The sequence below is a fragment of the Columba livia genome, chromosome 2 (assembly GCF_036013475.1).
Source record: "Columba livia isolate bColLiv1 breed racing homer chromosome 2, bColLiv1.pat.W.v2, whole genome shotgun sequence".
Taxonomy (NCBI): Eukaryota; Metazoa; Chordata; class Aves; order Columbiformes; family Columbidae; genus Columba; species Columba livia.
The window spans coordinates 138992308-139016858 of record NC_088603.1 but is presented as its reverse complement, the minus strand read 5'-3'; the positions used below and the strand labels follow the sequence as shown (position 1 = coordinate 139016858).

The 24551-nt window shown below is 38.3% G+C and overlaps 1 protein-coding gene across 4 annotated transcripts in view; it reads right to left on the bottom strand.

Moving 5' to 3' along the window:
• MATN2 (matrilin 2) overlaps window positions 1-24551 on the bottom strand; it is a 67633-nt gene that overhangs the window by 26067 nt on the left and 17015 nt on the right. For all 4 annotated transcript variants that reach the window (XM_065054062.1, XM_065054061.1, XM_065054064.1 and 1 more), the window contains exons 3-6: window positions 18017-18586; window positions 12842-12964; window positions 8400-8522; window positions 1719-1841 (exon numbers count right to left, since the gene is read on the bottom strand). In XM_065054062.1, coding sequence (XP_064910134.1) covers window positions 1719-1841; window positions 8400-8522; window positions 12842-12964; window positions 18017-18586 — 939 coding nt within the window. The remainder of the gene's footprint in view (window positions 1-1718; window positions 1842-8399; window positions 8523-12841; window positions 12965-18016; window positions 18587-24551) is intronic.

Below are 24551 nucleotides of genomic sequence, written 5' to 3'. Positions count from 1 at the left end.
GCTCTCACTACACAAAAAGCAAACCTCAGCACTGATGATGTTGCATTTGACATAGTTTGTCCAGTTCTGGAACAGTCCCTTCCCTTCTCTCCCCAGTTAAGGGGAATAAAAGGAAGAGGGCTCAACAGAGACCTATGAAGGCTGTTGGTACATAGTCCACATGGCTTGTGTAGAGAGCTTGAGCAATCTGGTCTTATTTAGTGTGATGAAGAGAAAGGTGTTTCACTGCAGCCCACAATCACTTGTTGTAGGTGATGGAGCTAAACCCTTTTGGTAGTGTCAAATGATATAAGAAGGAACAATGGTCATCACCTGTGGTTTGGGTAATTCAGGTTGGACATGAGAAAAATTTTTCTCTAGAGGGATAGTACAGCAGTGAAATAGGTTGCCCAGAAAGGCTGTTGACTCTCCATTGAAGCTTTTTGAGACTTAGCTAGATAAAATCACAACTGACCCAGTCTACAGTCTGTGGCAGTTTCATTTTGAAGAGGAAGCTAGAGTAGATGACTCCAGAGATCCTGTCCAGCCAGCATTTGAAATTAGGTGTCTAGTCTGACAAGTCATCCAGATTCCCCGCATAGTCAAGGAAAGCACAGACACTGCCATGAATTTGTGTCAAAGCTGTGAGCAAGCACTTTCTAGAAGTACATGTCTCTTTCCCTTGATCATAAGGTCAGAAGTCCAGCCTGGATTAGATGCTTTCTAAATGTTAAAATGAAGTGAAATAGATATCAAGCATAATATGCAATGTAGTGTATAAGTTAACATAGTTTCTCATCCTGAAGACTGAAAGGCCTCCAAGGCTGTAAAAAGCACAGAAATGCAGTTCTGTATTGATGCATTTTTTGAGAAATAGTGTCTCTACACATTATTCAATAATATAAGGCTAAATTCACCACTGGCATCAGCAGTTCCACTCATGTAAAGCTAATGGAGTTTGTCTGCTTACAGACACAATAGCAACATTTCTTTATCAAGATCCATATTTTTGAATTTTGTACTAGGAATATACGTTAAGGTTTTCCTTTCACACTTTCTGAAGTGAGTTATGACATTAAACACTGTGGAGGTTGTAGTTTGTTTTCCCAAGTAAGGGAATCCTTGGCAAAAGTACTTTCTGGTCTGTCAGTTCCCTTCCGCTTTATATTCCCTCCCAATTCCAGTAATTTTTGAGCTTGTTAGCCCATAACAAACAAATTTGACAAACAACAAACAAGCAAAGCTATGAAGTTGTTATAACCTGGTTGAAACATGGAAGCTATTGAGAAAAATCCATAGAAAAATAGGCTGCAATGTTTCCTCTGATTATGAAACTACTCTATTTAATTTTAGCTTGTCTTATAAGCTGATTATAAATTGTCTCCTTCAGACATGGTTTTTTACCTAGCTGGGGAGATGACACTCTAACTGAAAAATCTGGATATCAAAGAAACTATGCAAGACAAAGCTTTTGACTTTTACTATTCAAAAAGGAGCCCGGTTTCATGTTAAAAGCTTCCTATTCACAGAAGAAAACCCTACTTCCTCTCCCCCCAAAAAAAATTACCCCCCAAAACAACTCTCATTGCTTTCATGACCTTTGGCTTGGAGGGTACTCCAACATTTTTTGTACATGACTCATTATTCAGTGTTCCCAGGACCAGTGGGCAGATTACTGCTGGGAACTGGAAGACATAAGAAGTACAAAGTGTTCATAATTTAACCTTATCACAACTTACTTCTGCATGTTCTTTTGTCTGGATTTAAAATGAACCCTGGGTGGCATCTACAGTAATAGGAGTCTTCAGTGTTAACACACTCATGTTGGCAACCTTGGTTGTCCAAAGCACAGTAGTCTACAACTGAAAAAGAACAAGACCAACACGTACAATTAGAAAAACAAAATTAGAACTATCATGTACAGAGATTATGGTACTAGTTACACACAGTAGCTATAAAAAAAGGAAAAGCTGATGTAATTTCTGTCCTGAAGAGCCTTTCTGCAAAAAGCAGTGTGTGCTCAATACCCATGAGTACATCTGATTTGTCATGAGTCCTGGATGATTTCTCCTACCCTTTGAACATTTATCAACTCTTGGATTGTCAGAAGCCTTTTCAACATGTCTTCTCAAATCTGGAAACCATGTATCAGTTAGTAACTCTGTCCAGATGTTCACACTGTAGATCAGGGCATAGCAGTTTGCTTTAGTTCTGTCTCTCCAGTCCCAGTCCTGGAATTGCTCTGCTCTTCCTTAGTTCCCTCCCAGTTGTACTAGTTCTCAAGAGCTGTTCCCGTAGCCTGAGTATGGAGGAGACCCATGGCAATACCTTCTACACTGAGGACTCTCACAGTACATTCATTCCCTCTCATGTGCTCCAGAGTTACCCTGTGCATAGCAGCTGTGAAGCCTGAGAGCTTCAGGCTGATATTGACCACTGATATTGTGCTTACATAACGCCTTTTGTATGAGAGAAATACAACATCATAACTAGTCCAGTCACTTATTTAATAAGTCCAGTCATTTATCACACAAAACCATATTTATGACATTGATTGCTAAAGGGTAACAAGGTAATGCTTCAGAGCTTACTCCATTCAGCCCATTCAAAAGTGCTGAAGAAGTGAAAAGAAGTGAAGAAGTGAAAAGTTTTTTTAAAATTTCTTTCCAGGTTAAGCTGTTTCTTCACAGAAGTCTTAGAAGAAATTAAAGATAAGTACCAAGCAGGTGTTCTCTCCCCAAAGAGCTGCCAAGCCCACATTAGGCAAGTTTACCTAATTCTTTCTGCAGAAGACAGTGACTCGCTCAGCTTCACACCGACGTTTAATGAGACAGCTTCCCCTTCTTCGCCAAGTAATTTTTTCATTACTTTATACTGCTGTGCCTCCCAAATTGCTTTAAGAGGCAGTAATTTGTTTTAATGAAATCAGTTCCTTCTCCAATAGCTCTGCCTTTGCAAATCATGTGTATGCTTAGGTGTGTTAAGGCCAAGGTCATCTAGTCAGGAAGGTAGATAATCAATTTAGTTACTTTGAAAGAGCTTCTTTTAGCCCTCCAGAATATTTGTGTTGAATCAAGTCCCATCAGACTACTTACTGGCTTCTATGTGAGACCATTTTCCTGGCAAGCACCTTCCTGTTTCCAGACTGAATAAATTCATATAAAAACATATTTACTGAATATATATTTCAAGGATATAATGTGTCATACAGTTAGTCAGCCTTCCTCTTAAATTAATTCTAACCACATGCATATTTTCAAGTGTTTTAGAAGACACATTAAGATATAAGTAGTCTAAAGAATATATATTTTTTTTCTATCCAGCATCATATCTGGGAAACAGCCCATATGGATCATTGCATAAATTCACCTCCTCTTCTGCATTTCAACCCTACTGAAATGTGAATAGGATAGGATAGGATAGGATAGGATAGGATAGGATAGGATAGGATAGAATAGAATAGAATAGAATAGAATAGAATAGAATAGAATAGAATAGAATAGAATAGAATAGAATAGAATAGAATAGAATAGAATAGAACAGTTCCAGTTGGAAGGGACCTACAATGATCATCTGGTCCAACTGCCTAACCACTTCAAGGCTGACCAAAAGGTAAAACATGTTGTTAAGGGCATTGTCCAGATTCCTCTTAAACACTGACAGGCTTGGGGCATCGACCACCTCTCTCGGAAGCCTGTTCCAGTGTATGACCACCCTCTCAGTAAATAAATGCTTCCTCATGTCCATTCTGAACCTCCCCTGGTGCAGCTTTGAACCATGCCCTGTCACTGGATCCCAGGCAGAAGAACTCAGCACCTCCCTCTCCACGTCCCCTCCTCAGGAAGCCGCAGAGAGCGATGAAGTTGACCCTCAGTCTCCTGTTCTTCAGAACAGACCAGCCGAAAGTCCTCAGCTGCTCCTCACAGGACATTCCTTCCAGCCCTTTCACCAGCTTGGTTGTTTAAGAGATGACTAAACACATCTTAGAAAGCTTTATTATCAACATTTGAGCAACTCAACTATGACCCTAAGCACTTTTAGATTACATCTCTTGAGGGAGGAACTGTGCCTTCTTATAGCTATGCAACTCCTGACATACTGTGGACCAATAGGGGGAAAACAAACAAACAAACAAACAAAGCCCACATAAAACACGAACAAACCCCACACAAACAAACAAACAAACCAACAAACCCACCACCAGCAACAAACACACACACACACAAAAAAACCCCACAAAACCAAAACAACCACAACCTCATTCTTCCAGGACTGCTTTTTTCCATTCACATTAATTCTGAGGACCTCTTACTCACAGTAGTAGGTCCGTTGCCCTGCAAGAATAATGAGCATATCAACTTAAATAATGCCTTTCCACTAAGACAGTTAGGAAGTGAGAACATTCTCTCTTGACAGTTGCTTTTGGAGATAAGTATTATTTCCTTTTTTCAATAATTTTTGTACACAAATTCCCCTAATTCTGGGCAGGCTTAGCCTTGCAGACTGGCACTAGTCCTTTACTGGGTTTATAGAAAATATACACAATTTGTATAAGAGCAAAGCAGAATAAAGTTTTGTTATTTTTGCATATCTGTAATGAGTCATGAGATACACATTAGAATGCGAACATTACGTATCTCACTGTTTTTAATGTTAACCCATGCCTATCTCAATAAGAAACTTTTACAAAGGATGAATTAATGACCTTTTTAGTGAGCAAGCAATTAATTCAGTTGCCATCTCCCCATGTATGTTGCACCTTGTTTTTCTTGCCTGGAATTAGTTGGTAAGTGATCAGAGCCATCTTTTGCTTCCAGTGACCATTTCTACACTCTGTGTGCTTACATTGCCCTCTGAACTGTGGACAGCATGGGTCACCTTTCTCTTATGTTGTTGTTTTACTCCTGTGGTGTTTATACAGGTTACTCAGGCTTAGGAGAACAAAGTAAGAAGAAGGGTAGGAAAAAAGGGCAGGAAGAAAAGGCAACAGAGTAAGTACAAGCATAAGGAGGATGAAAAAGAATGTGAGAGAAGAGTAGAGCAGACTTACAGAAGACTCATAAGAACCTAGAAAGCAGCCCAAAAATGTAGCAGTGCCAGGACTGTCGAGAGGTGTCAGCAGCCAAACCACTGCCAGGAGAAGAGGTCCCAAGCCCAACAGCTGCAGCAATATGGAGACAGTCTAGCACCGGTTCCAGGAAAGAGAGGACAGCATGTCCAGCTGCACTATGAAGGTGGAGAGACTGAGTGTCCAGCTATATGATGGAGAAAGAATAGCTCATTACCACCAAACTTCAACCGACAGGATATTTTTTTATTTGAAAGGAGGGCAGCTAACATGGAAAGCTGTTTAAAAAGGCAAAGTGATAGTGTTCTGCCAGCCATACCTGTCACTGAGCAGACAGTTTCAAATATCATTTAGTTTACAAATTTGCTCTTGAACTGTGTGTTGCAAACACTCAGAGTGGTTGGCCATGCAGTGGTCACTTGGAATGGATATGTTATGAGCTCCTGGTTATGAGATTTTATTTAATTATTGCCATTCAGGTAACTGGGCAACTCGTGTGTCAAGGAAGCAATTAGTATTGCCTTTGATCCTTAACCAGAGAAATTAGTCCATCAGAAAAGAGGAAGACAACTTAATAAACCTGCTTGTGAGAAGAGTTTTCTTCACTTTCTCATTTACTTTTGCTGGAGTTAAAATTTTAGAAGTCTTAGATATCTCAGAGAGAAACCTTTGGCTCTTTGAGGCGATGATGTGTATGTCCTACTGAAATTCTCTCTTCATTCGCTGCATGAAGAGGACAGAGTAACCTTAATGAGGTCCCTTCCAATCCCTAACATTCTGTGATTCTGTGATTAAGTCACTGCTTTTTGCAAAACTGTTGTTGTACTTAGTGATCTCTGGTATATGTGTACATCACAAACTTCTTACGATCCTGCTCATTTGATAATAAATAATTCACAGAAAGGAACAGTTAACTAGCTTAAGAGTAATGAAAACTGAGAGTTATCACTACTGATTCAGTAATATACACAGTCTCCTTTACAAGATTTTCAAGCAAGGATGGTTATTCATTGGTGATCACATCTGCAGAAGCTGTACTTTCTTGGTAGTAGCATATTCCTTAAAAATCTCAAATTGTTCAAATCTGAAAAGTAAAATCCTGGAAACTGACAGCTATTACCATTCACAGAAAAATTAGCATCAAAACTGCAAACTACCAGACAATCTTTTCCTGTTCAGGAAATGTAGCAAGGCTAAGTTATTCATGGGTAAAACATGATTAACATACATTGAACTGTTCACATGCATCAGCAAGAAATGAAAAAGTTAAATGGTCAAATAAATGCAAAAGAAAAACGAAAAATAGAAGTGCTAATAATGTGCTTTAAAATCACAATTAATACTGCTAATTATTGCAGGGATATGAATAGCATGAGTACATGGTTTTTGATAAACCAGGTATAAATGAATAGAAATCAAGTGGAGAGGAAAGACAGCTATAAAATGCAAGATACCATAATAAACCCACGCATGAACTGTATTTTGAAAATAACTGAAAATAATAGAGAACATGAAAGCTTCAAATGTCATCAACAGAACTTAAAACAGGCCTATATCTCTACATATCAATGACAATAAGTGAGGACGTATAAAAAAATGTTAAAGATGTATCACACCTTCAAATAGCTCTATTCAGACTTTGCAGAGAATTGATTAACAGGCCAAAACCAAGTGATACTGCAAGAAATATAATAAATGTCATAGAAGTATTTTGAAGCTTTTAATAAGAAGAATAGACTTTGTACTATAGAGGACAATATCAGGTTTGATATACAAAGAATTTTACTAAAATTTATTTTTATCCCTACAATGCTATGGTATCTACATTCCTGGTAAGAATATCTTGGGCTGTAAAGCACCTCCAACTTGATGGAGAGAAAATAGCAACAACAGTTGATGACACTAAGGGTGAATTATTTCAGACTAGAATATACAGTAGGAAAGAACTGAGGATGAAAGAAACTGCCAAGAGAAGTACAAATCAATAGCAGAGAAATATATGCTTTATCCTAACATATGTAAAGGTTATGAGGATTAGCTAAGGTTATTTTATGAACTTCTGTGGAGCATTAGATGTAGACATTTGGGCCAGAACATCTAACAGGCCATCTTGCCTAAACAGTCATCATTAGCTACATTTTCAAAACAATTCAACTTCAGAAAGCAGGTTCGTAAAATGGTATATTAGTGTAGGGGGGATAAATTATGTTGAAGAATTTAAACACTCCTATACTGAGATAATGAAGCTACAAGTAAGAGAGACACTTCTGAAGAGTAAGTACAGAGTGAATGTTCTTCAAAACCACATACGTTATCCTAGGTCTAAAAAACCTCAAAACCTCATTTGTGTGTCCCATTTGAAACTGCACGCAGAAAGTTCACTTCCCTAAACTGTCATCTATTTTGCATCTCAAAATAGACTTATTCTGCAAGGTCATAGCTCTGTGAAGGTAATAAGAGACAGATTACATAATGTTAGAGTTCTTTAAATGACAAGAAAGAGCAAGCTGCCTAACAAGAACATTGTGGTGGCCTGAGGCAGATTTAGGGTGAAGGATTCACTTCCAGGGATTTTCAGCATGTGTTTGAAATTAAGCATGCATTTAAGTGCTTGCCTGAAGAGAATACCTAACAAATAAGGCAACCAGGACTCACTAGGGATTTTCTTGTGGTGGATACCAGAAGACAATATTTTAACAAAATGTAGCACAGGATAAAAACTTCCTGAGAAGGCTAATAGGCTAGTAAAAAAGGTTATGCTAAAAATATTTACTGTATATAAATGTGGAAGAAGAGTGAGCTACTTATATGGTAGTAGAGTCCTTTACTGCCTATAGTGAAAACTAAAGGCACATAGTGCTTGGGCTCTTATGGAGGGCTAAACTTTCCTTAAAGTCATCTTCCCCAAAAAAGTTGGAAATCTGTCCTGGCATGACCATAAAAGCAAGTGAGAAATGGCAAGAAATTCTCTGCTTTCAAGTTTCTCCATGTATAACTTCTGTCTGAAGAGGAGCTACCAAGTTTGTCTGGATTTGTTTGCTTTTTAATGGTCACGCATATCATGCCAGTACATTACTGGCCACCTACATGGATCTAGAATAAAACAACTGATGTGTTCAAAACAGCAATGTCACTTTCTGTGTGAAATTCGTTGGAATAATTTTCCCAAGGCACCATTCATTATCAGTAAAGGTGTACGTACACACCAATTTGTGTTCTTCCTTATCTACCACTGATACAGGAGATGAGAGCTTCCCGTCATTGTCTGTGGCTAAACTGGGTACTAGTTTACACTGAATTTCCCTTTGGTTTGTGTAAAGCGAGAAATGCGAATTACTAAACTCATACTCACCAATACAATTCTTTCCATTTGCATGAAGCTCATACCCTTCGTAACACTGGCAGACGTAAGACCCAGGTGTGTTCACACAAATCTGCTCACAGGCATGTTTCTCCACAGCACAAAGGTCCTGAGCTACAAAACATAATTGCATGGAAATGAAATTCTTTGATCTTCTATAATGCACAGGCGGACTACAGATCACAAATAAATTTCAGGAAGCTATGAACAGCTTTTTAGAGATGAGCTCACTCTAACACAGATTATGCCAATGTTCTGTTAAACAGTGAAACTCTTATGCCAGCAGGAACAACCATTCAAAGCTGAGGAGCTCCTTCCTTCAACTGAAGGCAACGACTATTGATAACATAATAACAGAATACCAATGGTGCCTAGTATAGTTGCTTGACTGTGTATTTCTCTACAAAATTTGAAGGACATTTTTGGTTGATTTTTTTTGGGAAAAAAAATATTAAAAAAGTGTTTATTTGTGGTGTTTTTTTTCTTTCTTTTTTTTTGTGTATAACCCTCCTAGTTGACTGATGACGAGGTTGGAAAGGGAAAGAAAATGAAAACACAGCACCAAAAGACTTGGGGATATTTCATTTCTGGGTTTTATAACTTTTCAGTTTTGTGCAAAATACCATAGCAAGTTACCCCTCCCAAGCAAAAGGTCTCATTAGAAAAATTACTATGACAAATGAGGTCAGTTCAGCACCTGACTGAATGAAGCACATTGGGCTTTCTTTTCAATAGACTAAGGTTTCTGAGAACCCCAAGCTCCCCCAGTGAAATCGCTGGAAAGCAGAATACTTTGTGTTGCTCAGGATTAGGCCCAAATACTGCTCAACACGTAATGATCATTTACATCCACAAAGAAGGCTTTTGGAACATGTCTGAAGAAACTAGCCAAGCAAATATGAATTTTCTTTTATAGCTGTCTGCTTCATATCAAGCAGCATGATGAACAGCATAAACAGTCTTTTAACTCTCTTGTTCTAGTACAAATTTCCACAAGTAGATAATTTTCCAGCTTGTTTCAGCCACATTTCCTCTTTTGTACTATTCTACGTACTAACGTAAGATCTGAACATCTCAAAAGAAAAATGGAAGAGATTATGTTAAACAAACAAATACAGTGCAATGAGTAAAGAAAAACCATTATCTGACACAAACACTCTTCTCTAGAGAAGTTAGGCCAAGTTTGTGAAAGGAGCATCCTTTACATGGATCAAAACCATGTTCATGGAATAAATATAAGAATATTTCAAGTTGAACAAAATAATTTTTTCCCTTAGTTTCCCCTAGTTTTATCCTGGAAGACAGCTGAGTTGCTTTTTTCTTCCTTCAATGCAAGGAAATAATTGTCTTGGAAATAATGTTATAATGAAATGTTTCAAGGAACAAAACTATCATCTGTTCAAAAGAGAAATGCACCCTTTTCCAGACTGAAGCATAGTTATCAATTCATTGCTGATTGAAACCATCTGGCTAAGAGCTTTTAAGAACTGGATACTTACATGAGGTTCTCTCACAACATAAAAAAGGGGAACAGAATAATGAAAAAATAGTATAACATTAGGTACATACCATTCATCTCTTCTGCATTGTTTAATTTAGAAAGTGTTAAAATATACATGTAAGGAAACTATTTGTTCATGAAAGAACTGACAAATACATCCAAACCTTAGATAAATACATCTGGTTTATGTTGATCATTTATTGTACTAAACATAAACACGATGAAGATTTATTTTACTTAGAGGTCAAGTGAGGAACATGTTGTCTCCGTGCACTTGTGGGCAATCAACACACAACGAAGGTAACTAAAATAGTCACAGTCTGTGGGTTTTTCTGTCGCCATCCTTCCCTTTACCCCCAGAAATAAGCTGTCCAGCTTGGCCAGGCTTGGTGCCATTTCCTAATGAATTTTGTTACTTCTCTGGAGAGTTTTTCAACATAATGGTCTGACCTTGCCTTGACTACTACTGCATCATCTTCCTCCACCAATGATTTGCACCATCCATTTGCACATTTAAGGCCAGTTTGATGGCTCTCAATATTAAATTTCCAGTACTAATTGTTAAAATTAGTTTATAGGTTGGTGATGTAGAAAATGTCCATCAGAAGTAGGCTACAAACACATTGAATGACCCATTTCCCTTTCATATTTAGCAAACTGCAATCTAGTATTATCTGACTAATCATCAAAGCAAGTCCACAGTCAAGCAAATAATGTGTGACAGGTAAGTGGGGAAAACTAATATAAGACTGAGTCATAGCTAGAAAAAAAGTAAAGCAATGCAGCAATGGGCTTTGAAAAATGGTAGAGAAGGAACATTTTGGGGGCTGCTGTGCGTGGGTCACCAGTAGGAAAACTACACACAATTCCAAAACTCTCTTGGAAATTAATCTGTAATTTGAAGCAGCGCAGTGCTCAAAAGCTGAACTACTGGCTGATAAAAACTATGGGAAGGTAACACAAAAAGAGACACAGTAAAGAAAGAATTTTTTATACTTGTAATAAATTTTTTTAATTGACTCAAAAAAATCCAGTTGTCAAAGTTGATGTTAGGGGCGAGGATGGGGAAAAAGTGTGAGTGGAAAAAAAAAAAAAAAAGCAATTTTGAATTTCAAATAATTTCTGGAAAATTGAAAGCAAAATAATTATTTCTTAGAAATTCTTTAAGAAAATAAATAGCATGAGAAGGCTTTAAAAGAAAGGCTTAAAGGATACAAAGGTTTTAAATGAGAAGCATTGTAAGAGGGACACAACGGGAAGAACAGAATTAAAATGTGATTACACAGTTGGAGCCATCATTTGGGATCCTGACCACACTCTTTCTGAAGAGCTGTAGCAAGTATACAGAAGCAGAGAAAACAGGCAGTGTGAAAAATTGTTCTTGTCACTATTCTTGTCTTGGGTCAGTTGCTAAACCAAATAATAATTAGGAAATATTCCAGACTGGACTGATTTTCTTTGCATCTTCTTGAAGAAACAAAAACACAAATTAAATGTTAAATTTGATCCATTTAACACAAAACATTCCCCTATAATTCACACATATGCATGTGACAGATGTCTACATTTGGTGAAGGATGCTGGTGAGGACTAGAAAACAGAGATTCCTAAAAGTAACTCAGTCTATAGCTTGACCTCACAGGAGGTGAACAGCTCAAAAGCTGCTGTAGCCCAAACGGTCTGAAGACACTTCCCCACAGCAGTGAGAACGCCCAAATCACTCTGGTGCTGATGTTCTTTTGCTCCTATTCCTCTCGACTAAGGCTCTGACTGAAACTGTGTCTCACTGCATGTGCAAGGACTCTAATACCCAACCTGCAGAGTCACCTCAGATACTGACACACTCCCACTTTTTCAGTGGTCATTAAGTATTTGACATAAAATACAACACTAAGCAAGAGAGACTCAGAACCCTCTAATCCTCAGCTACCTGATTGTTGTACACCACTCTCCTGAGATGTGGAACATGTGAGTTCAAACACAAGGACAGGATTTGATCCTGCACCCTTCACCTTAATTCTAAATCATCAGTTGTGAGGGTTCCATCCTATGCTCTCACCGTGACTGTTTCCAGCTTTCTGAAGAGGTGTTTTCCAAATCTTTTCTTTTGGCTAGAATCAGTTTGGCAAATTTTACTTCAATCCATGCACTGTCATGGGATTAAAAAACGTCATTTTTGGCAATTACATTTTCCACAAATAATTAAAAACAGTATTCTATAATTTTCTTTAAAATAAAGGTGGATACAGAAATAAATTTGGCATACCTATGTAATGTAGTCTGCTATTAATCACTAGGAAGCAAGTTAAAATGGACAAAGAAATACTGCTTACAAAGATCACAATTGAAGCAAAATACAGTTTGTTATTATAAAATATAAGGCCAGTAAATTAAAACTGAAAAAAGTCAACCGCTTTAAATAAGGAATTAAGAGCACAAGCTAGACTTAGGAAACTATTATTTGAATGGTTGCAAACCTTTATACTTCAAGCAGCAGCTTTCCAGGGAGAACCTTCCAGAAGGGCAAGTTATTTCACAGTTCTCTAGTATGGTGTTTACTGCACCTTAGTACTGACTGCTATCTAGACCAATTACTAAAGCAGCTGGATTCACTTGATGTGAGATGATAAATCAGTTCTTTCTTTGATTGTTGCTTCACTGTTGAACTTATCACACCGATAAAATTCAAATGCAATGTTACGTAGTTACAGTGTAACTCTGTAGAGCTGTGTATAAAAATTAGCTTCACGTATTTCAGAAGGCTTTATAAAAACTCCATTTACACAAAATAAGAATTACTTCACCTTTTCAAACACTTTTGGATGATTACCATTAATTATTTACTGAGCTCAGCCCTTCTTTATGAGCCAAACATGTGACGTTAAACACTTTTTGGGAGCACAAGAACAAAACGTTAAGAAAGACAACATACTGCTGCAGGTCTTCTGGTCAGCATTCAGAATGTATCCCTGTTTACATCTGCATACGTAGGAGCCAGGGGTGTTTATGCAGAAGTGATCACAGCGATGCTCAACTATACTGCACATATGGGGCACTGAAAAAAAAAAGTAAAGGGTTATTAATTGCTGGTCTAACTTACGTGTGGTCACAACTGAAAAAAAACAAAAACTGGTGCAGAAAATGTTACTGAAGTAATTTAGAAATTTCAAATTATGTGTTGACAATAAAGACAAAACTGGAAGCTTAAGCCTGCAAGACTGTAAAAAACCAGTGACAAACAGTACTATGTACAATTCCTAAAAAAAAGCAGGAATTCAAGGGGGTTTTTGTCTGGTTGACATTGATGGCATTGTTTTGGACATGAAATTGCATGTGGAATGGAGATATAAACAAAATAAAATTATACAATAGAGTATATGGAAACACTAATTACTTGGTGGTCCCAAGAAGACAATGAAATAAAACTACCACATTCAAATTTAGAAAATAAGTGGAATTTAAATACAAACTGTTCTAGAGAATGTTTAGTTTATTGAATGAAGGAAATCACCACACAGCACAATACTAAAGAAGAATGAGAACAAAACAAATCTCCTTGCCTACTTATTGATGTTGAGGAACATACAAGCAATACATGATGATGCTGAGGTCATGCACCTCCAAGATTCAGCAAGTGGGAGCTGAGCTACACTCCAGCATGTAAGTCTTCCTGAGTTTATTTTTAATCTGTTTGTATTTTATGTCTCTAATAGCAAGTAGTAAAATGCAACAGACTGAGACAGTAGGAAAGAAAGAGAGTCATGGAACCATTCTGTCAAATTCATTGCTGAACTATTTTTCTCCAGGTCAGTGTTTGGGAATTTAGAAATCTCCTTGATGTTTTCTTTCCACTGGAGCATTGCTTGTATGAAATTTCTGTAATATATAGGCGAGTTACTTTTCAGAGAACATTGTGTGGAAAACAATTTATTTTGCTCAACAACAATTAGGAACTGATGTGCTCTTTATTGCACTAGGTCGACAAAGCTCAACAGTTACGAAATAGATACTAAAACTAATCTTCTAGCAGCCACAACAGAAGCCTGATAAATAATATGTGGTATGTGTGGTACTTGCAGAAAAAACCCAGTGGTTTTGAGATGCATACTGTGTATCTGATCTTTGGAATGGTTACTGGAGTTATGTCTTTATTACTAATATAAAAACCACCACAATTCCCAAATCTCTTAATCAGCTTTTTGGATCTCATAATTTTCTGCCATAATAAAACTTCTCAAGTACTTATATTTATGTGAATACAGACCTGCCAGGACTTTTTGTCTTTTCATCTTTCTGGCATTTTGAAAATGAAGTTTATGACCTCTGATGCTTTCTAAACAGAAGTTTCCTCCTGGCTATATTTCACTAGTTTTCAACATCAGGTATAGCTTGTTATGACCAAAGAAGCACTTTCAAATATGCCAAATTAAAAATATACTCATTTCAGTAGTTTCAGCATCAGAAAATCTTACCATATACTAATGCTATAGAATGTAAATCTATATGGTTGAAAAAGAGTACTAAAAACTAAAGAAAAAAAATAAAAGAGAAGAAGAAAGAAAAAAGAAAAAAGAAGAAAGAAGAAATTAAAAAAAAAGAAGAAAGAAGAAAGGAGAAAGAGGGAAAAAAGAAAAAGAAAAAAAAGAAAAAAAGAATAAAGAACAAAGCAACATTCAATGATAGGTGTCACATTACCTCAGTCTCTTCTGAGAATATATTGTTACCATCTGTTACCAATCTTCCATATACTATCTAGTGAATTTTTTTACAAAGTGTCTCTGTTGCACCCATTTCAAGGAATCGGTGCTCTGGTCATCAATCAGATTTCTGTGGAGAAGGAGGCTGCTGCCTGCATCATTTCTGCAACTTCATTTGTTGCAGGAGGTGTTTGGTGGACACAGCCAGGGACTAAAGTAACAGAAAGGGTGATCTCATAGTTAAGAGATTTGAACGGGAGCCTTGTGAATTTGATTTTATGTCTGCCTATGTCACAGGGTCCTTATTTGATTTTGGGCAAACCAATAATACCAGTATCCTCAAGCAAACATCAACCTTCACACTGTATGTGTTCAGCTAGAGACTCCTGAATCTGGATTTGCAGGAATGCTGGGCACTCTCAGCTGCCAAGTGAAGGGTGTAGAGCTGTGACTGGTATGTCATATTAGTCTAAAAATGCTAAATGCCCTAGAAAATCAGATGAGGCATTGCACTCAGCCAAATATTTAAAGTTAGTGGGAAATTTTGACAGTCTTAATCCTGTTCCTGTGCCTCCATTCCTCCCATGTAAAATGGGGATGACACCATTTTCTACTTTACAGGAGAAAAATAAAGAATTCATTTGCTTTTGACTGCTCCATCCCAGTTTCTGTCTTTCTCACTCCTATTCACCCTCCACCTCCTCTCCTGGATTCTGTCCCCATTTCTGCTTCTCTTCAGAGTTTTCAACTCCTGTCTCATTTTTCATGCCTCTGATTTCTCAGGATACTGTTTAGTTCTCGTTTACCTTGCTGACTGGTAATAAAAAGAGGCCCCTGGGATCCCATGGCTTCAACTGCTGTTTTTGACACCCCCAAATCTTTAGCAGCCAAAGGCAGCAACTGTATGGAAAGTCTGACTCAGCAGAGGATGGAGTGTAGCCAGTTTATATGGATTCTTCCGTGAATATAGCTGCTAGGCACTGGGTAATCTCTGCCATACATGGATAAACAGAGGTTAATTTGGCTTACTTTTTATTTTCCTCACTGAGCTTTCTCACTTGGCCAGGTTTTTCCCTTCACAGGAACCATGAAGACACAATCTCACAGACATAAGGGCAATCCAGACACAAGGACAGCTCAGATACCAAGGTCTTTTCCCACAGCATGAAGCCCAGCAGACCACATAGCGGGAGACTTGACCAGTGGGTGCCTCCAGTTGCTCTGGCAAAGAAACCACATGTACAGATGTTCAACTCAGCCTCTGGGTCCACACTGGGGAGGACTTATAAAACCAACCACATTTCCTAGGAGGAATGTAGGTGCTGTAGGGAGCAGAGGCTATGCGATGCTTGGATTGCTCTGTTGAAACTCAACAAGCTGAACACACTTTGTGGCCCACACTCAATAATAAGCATCTGATCTGCAATTTAATACCTCAAAATCAATAAGATCCTAACAGCTTAAATTCCCTGTTGTTTCTGGGCCTGGGTTGTTAAGGGCATTTCCGGATCTCACCTTCAGTTCCTGACACAGCAGGTGTTGTGGAGGCACTCCCTGAGAAAAGGAGGCAGCAGCAATCCTTGTCACCCCCATACTCCTCCATCTGCAGGGAGGGTGGTTTTATTGAGGATCACATGTATTTGGATTAAAAGTGAGCTATAAAACTGTAATACATTTAGGAGACACAGCCTAGTCATTAAAAAAACGAGTAAGTGGTGTTTGTATGGGATTTGTTTCTGAAATGCAATTACAAAAATCCAATAAGATGAAGTTTTGTAGCATTTGCAGTTCATTCCATTTAAACTCTCGATCCACGTATCTTACTACACCAGTTAATAATAAGGCAAGGAAGAAAGAGGAAAAAATCTGTTATCTCATGAATATCAGTGATGGTGCTTTGTGCTGATGAAGTTCAGCTGGAGTCCTGTTGCTCTTTGAAACAATTTTGGAAAAGACCAAGTAAGGAAAATTCTCCAGACTATCCTGACAATAAGCCCCAGTTCTTTTCTGGCAAAAACAACCCTACAGATGAGTGAGCATTCAGTCTCACCATGCATTCTTTTTCTGGACTCTGCTGAAAATGCCTCAGTTTACTGCCAAATCTGTATGAAGATCTTTCATATTTATCTCAGGAAAAAAGTGAAAAAGAAAATTATATTAAGTATACAGATTGGAATAAAATTCATTACATATGCCAGAATATTTGTAAAAGGTAACTTCTTATCAGGGAATTGGAGATGGAAACAACTTCTCTGTTGTAAATTAATACTTATTAAAATATTATTTACTTTGTTGTATGAATGAATGATACCACTGTAATGGCTTTTCCTTACTTTCTGTATTTAAAATGGATGGCCTAAAACCAGTACCATGTCTTCATGTCTCACTTCCAGTTACAAGGCAGGCACAGAGATAATTGTTTGCATAGAATTAATATGCAAACTTTGGAAGAGGAATCCATGAACTCCACAGAATTTTTTGAAGAACTAAGACTGTTTATCAGTTCAAAGTTTCAGTACTAATGGAAATGTCCTGGTTTTGGCTTGGATAGATTTAATTTTCTTCCTAGTAGCTGGTACAGTGCTGTTTCACATTTAGTATGAGAAGAATGCCAATAATACACTGATTTGGTTGTTGCTAAGCAATGTTTATACCAAGTTGAAGACTTTTCAGCAAGGAGGCTGGTGATGCACAAGAAGCTGGGAGGGGGCACAGCCAGGACAGCTGACACAAACTGGCCAAGGGATATTCCACACCATATGTATTATGCTCAGTGTATAAATTAGGGAGAAGTTAGCCAGGGAACTGGCTGGGTATTGGTTGACAGGCGGTGATCAACTGCATTGTGCATCACTTGTTTTATATATTCTATTATTATTAGTACTATTTTCCTTTTCTGTCCTATTAAACTGTCTTTACCTTAAACCATAAGGTTTACCAATGTTCTTTTTTTTCCCCACAATTCTCTCCCCTATCCCACTGGGTGGGGGGAGTAAGCGAACAGCTGTGTGTGGTGCTTAGCTGCCTGCTAGGTTAAACCACAACAGGAGATAACATTGAAAATCAATAGATGAAACAACTTATCTAATATTCAAATAGCAGAGGGTTGTAATTGTATTGTTATCATGCAACGAGTAGGAAAATCATGATATGGGTGTTTGCCTCACTGCTTATGACCCCTGGGAATTACACCATATTTTATGATGCTTAGCAGTAGAATTAGTTTTTCCACATGTATGACTGCTATTCTGAACATTCTCTAGCTAGTCTCCCTTTTTTCAATGTATATATTCTAACAGATAATGTTCCATGTAAAAAACCCCAAAACAAACACCACGTAATGGGAATGTGTATTTTTTTCTGTGTTTTACTTTCACCTATACATTCAAATCTAAAGATAAAAACCTTACCACAAAGTTTAGTCTGGAAGACAGAAGTCAGTGTTTCAATCTGACTGAAATTAGCAACCAGAAACACATGCTCTTCATGTGGTTCACTCCCAATGGACTTCAGTGTGTTCATGTCTACTCTTCCAACTCCAATGGCAAAAATCAGGATACCCGAGTTACGAGCTTTAGCAGCAATCTCTGCCACTGGATCCTGCGGTCTCCCATCTGTCACTATCATGATAATTCGTGGCACATTCTGTTTCAGAGGTCGAGCTCCTTCTGACTCTGAAAATGCGATGTTCACTGCATACTGAATAGCCAGTCCAGTCATGGTACCGGATGCCAGATGCATCATCCTCCTCACTGCTCTTTCAATATCCTGCTTCCTTCTGAACGTCTTCAGCGAAAACTCCTGTTTGACCGTGCTGCCATACTGAATCAGACCTACTCGGGTGGCATCAGGGCTGATGTCCAGAAACTGCAAGATGGTTAAAATGAACTCCTTCACTTTTTCAAAGTCGTAAGGACGTACGCTGCGAGAGCTGTCAATGATGAAGACAAGGTCCAGATGTTTGTTGCTGCAAGTATTTTCTGGAAGACAAAATGCAAACAAAAATCATTTACAAGAATTTCAAAATGCAAATCGGTTCAGGCTGACCTGACGTCTCAAAAATGTTGTCTAAACAAACACTCTAACAAGTGCTGGGAATATACATGAAAAATAGGAGATGCCAGAACTAAGGCTACTTGGGTAATGTAACTTTGGCCTCCAATAAACAACAAATGCTGCCTCTTACATGATCATATATATGTGTATATATAACTTTTTTTTTTTTTTTTGTGGTGAGATCAGTTCTCAGAACAATTACTGATAGTGGAATGGGTACCTTGTGCTGTACTCTGTTTTGTCATTGTTGTTGAGATTTTGATCTCATACACCATGCAGGATAGAAAGTCTCTCTGAATTACATAGTTACTACTCAAGTGGGGTGCACTGTGATGTTTTTTTGTGGTACTGCCTGAGAATTAGAAACTGATGAGGCAGGGTGGTATCAGTTCTCCATTACAAATACAGAAACAGAACACAAAGAAATCCAGGTCAAAAGCATCTGTCAGTTGCGGTCACCAACATGAGACGTGAAGAGACTGATTTTTCAGGGAACTTGGCATCAAGCAGGACTTTGCGTGTACAATGTACAGCTCTCAATGACGTCAACGGCAGCTGTGAGTGCTCAGCACTTCTGCAAATCCAACCCCATGATTTCAAACACATAATTAATGGCCATCTGGGAGAAGTCTCATGTATTGGACTAGCTCAGCATTACACAGAAATTCTGTGGCTGTATCAGAGAGAAAATCCTGTTGTCTACAGTGGCACTCGACTTGGCCAAAAGACCACTCATTCACTTCCTGAAATCTGCTTCAGCTATCAACGGTCCTTTTATCCAAGAGCCACTGAAGGTATGCCTGTATCTGACAACTGCACAGTCAGGCAGGCCAAGCTATCACAGATAACAGCAGAAGGGAAGGCTGGCTGCCTTCTGGGCATGCTGTCAGCTTTCTGGGACTTTGGGTATACATCCTCTGGCTTCTGCTCAGCATCCTTCTGTTTTCAAAGATTACGCGACATAGGCATGAGTTGCATTGTAAGAATGGATAGGGACTGAACCACTCACAGCCAGTACATAGCAGACTTAAGGCGAGCAGGGCGAGGTGAGCCATGAGCCTTGTCACAGAAGGCAGCATATGGCAAAAGATTAAAAGGCCTTTAAAGGGCTTAATGGGATGCTGGTGAAGAGAAATCAATGGAGGTTGAATATTTACATTAAAGACCCTTCCAAATAACGAAATTCCTTAGCCACAAAAGCATGGCAGTTAGGGGAATACTTGCAGGTAGTATTGTCTTGTTCTTCAACTTTTTTGTATGCATCCACTTTTGACTGCTGTCAGAGACAGGACACTGGGTTAGATAGACCTATGGCTCCAATCGCTGTGTCTGCTCATGTCCTTAGATTCCTGTGGCTATGAATAAAATTGCGAGGTAGCTAGTTGCCCGTTTGTCTGCCTTGCTTGAAAGATTACAGGTGGCAAGAATTCTCATCAAACAGCAGTGGTGTCCTCATCCTACTAAGCTGAGATACCCCTAACCAGTAATCTCCCCTATTGCCCAACCCAATTCTATTCCCAGTGCACTCTCATCCATCTTACACACTCAATGAGGCAAATGCTCAGTAGAAAAGTAGTATTTGACTGTACAATTAAAGGTCATGTCATACTGCATGAGTACAAGCGGGCCAATCAAAGACTCAACAGACAAGTCTTTACATGCATTCACTTGTGAGTGCTGATGAATGTCAACCATGTCCTTCTGCTGAGGCAAGGGCTGAGCAAGATGCCTGTTTTCACTTGTTAACTCAGAGACCTCTTTCATAGACTACCAAGAACATTTGTGGGCACAGAATAAAAATGCTCTCTGACGACAATAAAAATGACTGCCTGGATCTATTCATGTGCAGTCTACAGTATGGCTTTATTCATAAGTGCTCAAGTTGCTTATTCTTTCAAAATTAGAGGATGCTGAATAAAAGCCAAACTGAGCAGAAACAGAATTCCAGTCCTAATGGGATACAGATTTCCTGTATTTCCTATTTTCCATCTTATTATCCTAGTGGCACACCTAATTATTAATGACTTTTACAAATGTAACATGAAATATTACAGCATGGTTATAATACAATGATAATGCTAAGATACAATTTGTGGGAGCAGAGCAAAGGGAAAGAAAGATAATTACAGAAAAAAGGCTAAGAATAGGTGTGTCTATATGAGGGGAAGGACAGAGGAGGGAGAAGGGTAAAATAACTACCGTTTTATTTCCCTTAAAACAAGTCAAAACTAGAGCCATGGTGCTGAATCCTTTTAAATTGAACATAAAGATTTGGATCCTAGTCTGAAAAGAATCAGTTACATATTTTGAAGTCAGGCGTGAATCTTGGAGGGAAAAAAACTGGATGGCATTAGTGGATATTCCTACCAGAAACACAACCCCATTGTGCTAAATTACTTAAGAAAAATATGTCAGTCTGAAAGCAATACAGTATATTTCAAAACTACTTTCACTAGCAAAATTCTATCTATAGGAATACCAAACATTTCCAAGTTGAAATGTATTTAAAATATTTGTCTTCTGACTTGGGGATTTCTAATAACCTTGTAATTATTAATGTTGATTTAGCTGAAATGGGCTCAATGAAAAATAAAGTGTAACTCTTTCACCAAGCAAAACTCCAGCTGGGTGATACTTTGAGGAGTAGCAATCAGTAATGACTAAGAGATCTGAACACTCATTTTCTCAGATAAATGTTCAATGATACCTTTTTAGCAGCTGCATGCTTTTGCACTTGCCCTGTAATCTATAACCCCTTCTTCCTACCAGTTCTCACATTTAAACAGAGAACTTTCTCACAACTTTGGCAAACATCCTCGTACCCGAAAGTAATTCCCTTCCACTCTTCTTATGAAAAGTGACATACTCATTGAAAAGAGCTACTCATCCATAAACCTGCTTCTAAGTCAGCAGAGGTTTTGTATTGCCAACACAAAAGTTAAAAAAACCCTCCATGTGAGTTGCATTATCCAAAGGCAAGGGACAGACAGGAGAGGCAAGACAAGAACAGACAACGTAAGGGAAGGTCAGGTCAATAGTAAATATATTCTCCTCCTCCACTCAATATCCAGTTTTTCTGTAAATGACAGTTACAGTGATGCCAACTTCACAAAATTAACAATGAAAGGAAATTTCAGTTCTCCCTGGAAGAATCCAGCTGGGATCCAATTACCTAGATACACAAAAGAGAGCTTAAAAGAATATTTCACACTGAGCATCTTGATATCCTCTAAAGCTGAAGATTCCATTAAATTATTTTCTCCGATCCCTGCAGGTTTCCCTCTACTCCTTTCTCAACGCAAATTATGCTCCATCCTGAACCCCTGCTTCAGCTTTGACAAAGTTGACACTGCTTCGATTTAGCTCACGCACCCAGAGTCTCTGTCTGAGACTGCGTTTGTACCCTCTCCGCTTATTTCTTACTAATGCTACATTGCCTTAATATAACTAAAGCAGGGAGTTTTCCTGGGCATTCAAATTGACTCTTCTAGGCTGTCAAATCATAGAACGGTTCCTGCTATTGTTTGGTCTAGGGCAATTAGCATTTTCTCAAGCAATCCTCAGGCATGATGCAGGAAGTCTCAGGAGCCAGGGACCCATCCTAATAAGCAATGTGGATGCAACCACTCTGTGAGCAATCTAAGACACAAGCTAAGCTCAGAGGCCAGTTTACCTGCATCCACAGAATTAAACACACCTTCCCACTAAAACAGAGAGGTTGCATGCAAGCTGCCTACTGGGAATAATCCCTGTCCCCCTGTAGCCTCTGAACCACGCACAGGGATTACCCGGAGAGTGCTAATCACTGCGGGCCATAGACAACTCCAGCAATTCAACAGCAACAATAACGGCGGAGTCCCAGTGCCCAAGAATGTCCCCTGGCACTGTTTAATTTCCTCAGACACTTCTATTTTGGGATATTCAAACTGAATACATTCAAAGGACCCAAGTTTTAGACGGTGATTTTTCAAAGGTTTTAGCAAGCCAGCTCCCTTGAAAAGACTGCTTAAAAATTAGTTCTTTATTTTCTATTGTTGTCCTACATCTTTATGATTCCTTAGTACTTCTTTTTTTTTTTTTTTTTTATTAATCTGGATATCACTCATTTAGTTATGTAGGTCTTTATGCTAATACATGAGAATGGATAAATGTTAAAGAAGTCTATTGCTGTATGCAAAGCAAAAGGTTAGCTTGATCTGGTAAATACTACAGCTAAGACATTGAAAAAGTAATTTATACCAATTATTAGTTCCATGAAAATTTTTGTTATATACTAAGACAATTTAAGCAAAAAGGAGGGATGAGATCAGTTAAGAAAAAATTATATAATAGAAAAATTATTGCCTGAGCAGGCAATGCACTAATGGCAATTTTAAGACTCAATATATTGTGTTTCTTAGCTCATTCCACAGTAACGTATACACAAAAAATTACAGCCTGCGACACTGCCAGCAATAACACGAGGTTTATTTTTAGATTTTATCTTTGAGTAACAGAACAAAAGTCTTCACTCAGAATTAAATAAAAGAGGAGAAATCTGATCTCCCAGCACATTAGAAAACTTCTTCCTAATTTTCTCTCCTTTCTTTGCCATTCTGTTTATTTTATTTTTCCTCTAGCCCTCAATGTTAATTGCCTCACCTTACAGCTTCTTTCTTTATAAATCTCAGTATAACTCCTACCAAATTTGTTCAAAAACATATGAACTTGCTGGGTATCAAACATTTGTTCTTAAAGTCCAGAATTCTGGTTTTCCTAGCTCAGTATATAGCCAAAAAGATCGGATTTGACAGGTTCTCAGATATTTCCAAAAGATTTCTCAGTTCATCGAGAAGGTTTGATCTTCTTGCCATACAATCATACAAGTAAAGAACACTCAAATTTGCAATTCGTTCATAAATATACCATGAGCAAAATGGTCTCATGGGAAGAAAGACAAATCTATGCATCACATACATACACCTTCCAGGAAACTGCAGTAGCTGCATTGCAAAGATCAAGCACCAAGTACATAGCAGTTAATGTAACATTGTTCCTGTTTGGAAAACACATTTTGTGGTTGTTGCCAAGAAAGCAGTAATATATAGCAGTAATTCCAAGCACTTCCTGGCTCTAGTGAGACATTTTGTGCAAATTAACTTCCACCCCTTTCTTTTGTAATTTTAATTTAAAGAAGGGCAAAGGATGGAATGGTGCATTTCAGATATAATCACACCTAGTTCCTGAAGCGAACATTAGAAATGGCTCAGTACCCCTTTCCCAGCACACACATATGCTGCATGAGGTTCTGGAGGCAACCCCATCTCTTATCAGCTCTGGGACAGACCCTGGGTCCCAGTCCTGCCTCCGTACTCCCTGGCCCCATCCTGGCTCTGAGCCTTTCCCCAAACTCACAGGCTTCTGGCCATAACCCAAAGATCCATTATGAGTTTGGCAGCTTGCTCATTCCTCCTTACAAATTTCTTCATCTGGGAAACTCTGTAAATACAACACAGCCTCCAGACATTTCTTTATTGCCTCTGACAAAATCTTTTCAAGACTTCCAAAATTTCTGGGAGAATTATACAGCAGTAGGCTCTTTCCATTTCCTTCCACATGCAAGTGCTTCATTATCAGTCACTGCAGGAGGGTCCATTATCTTGTTCTCATTTCACCTCATTATTTCTATTCCTTCCCTGTCATCTTTTCCAAAATAATAAGGTCATTGTCAATATTAAGTCTCTCTAATTCCAGAGTCTCAAAACTGATTCCTAGTATTTCTCCATCTCTTTACTGAGACTGGTGCTGTCTCTAGCATGATGCCAAAGTGTAGTGTAGGGATACTCTCAAGTTTTTTTTCTGTGTGTTTTGTGTTTTGTTTTGGTTGGTTGGTTGGTTGGTTTGGTTTGG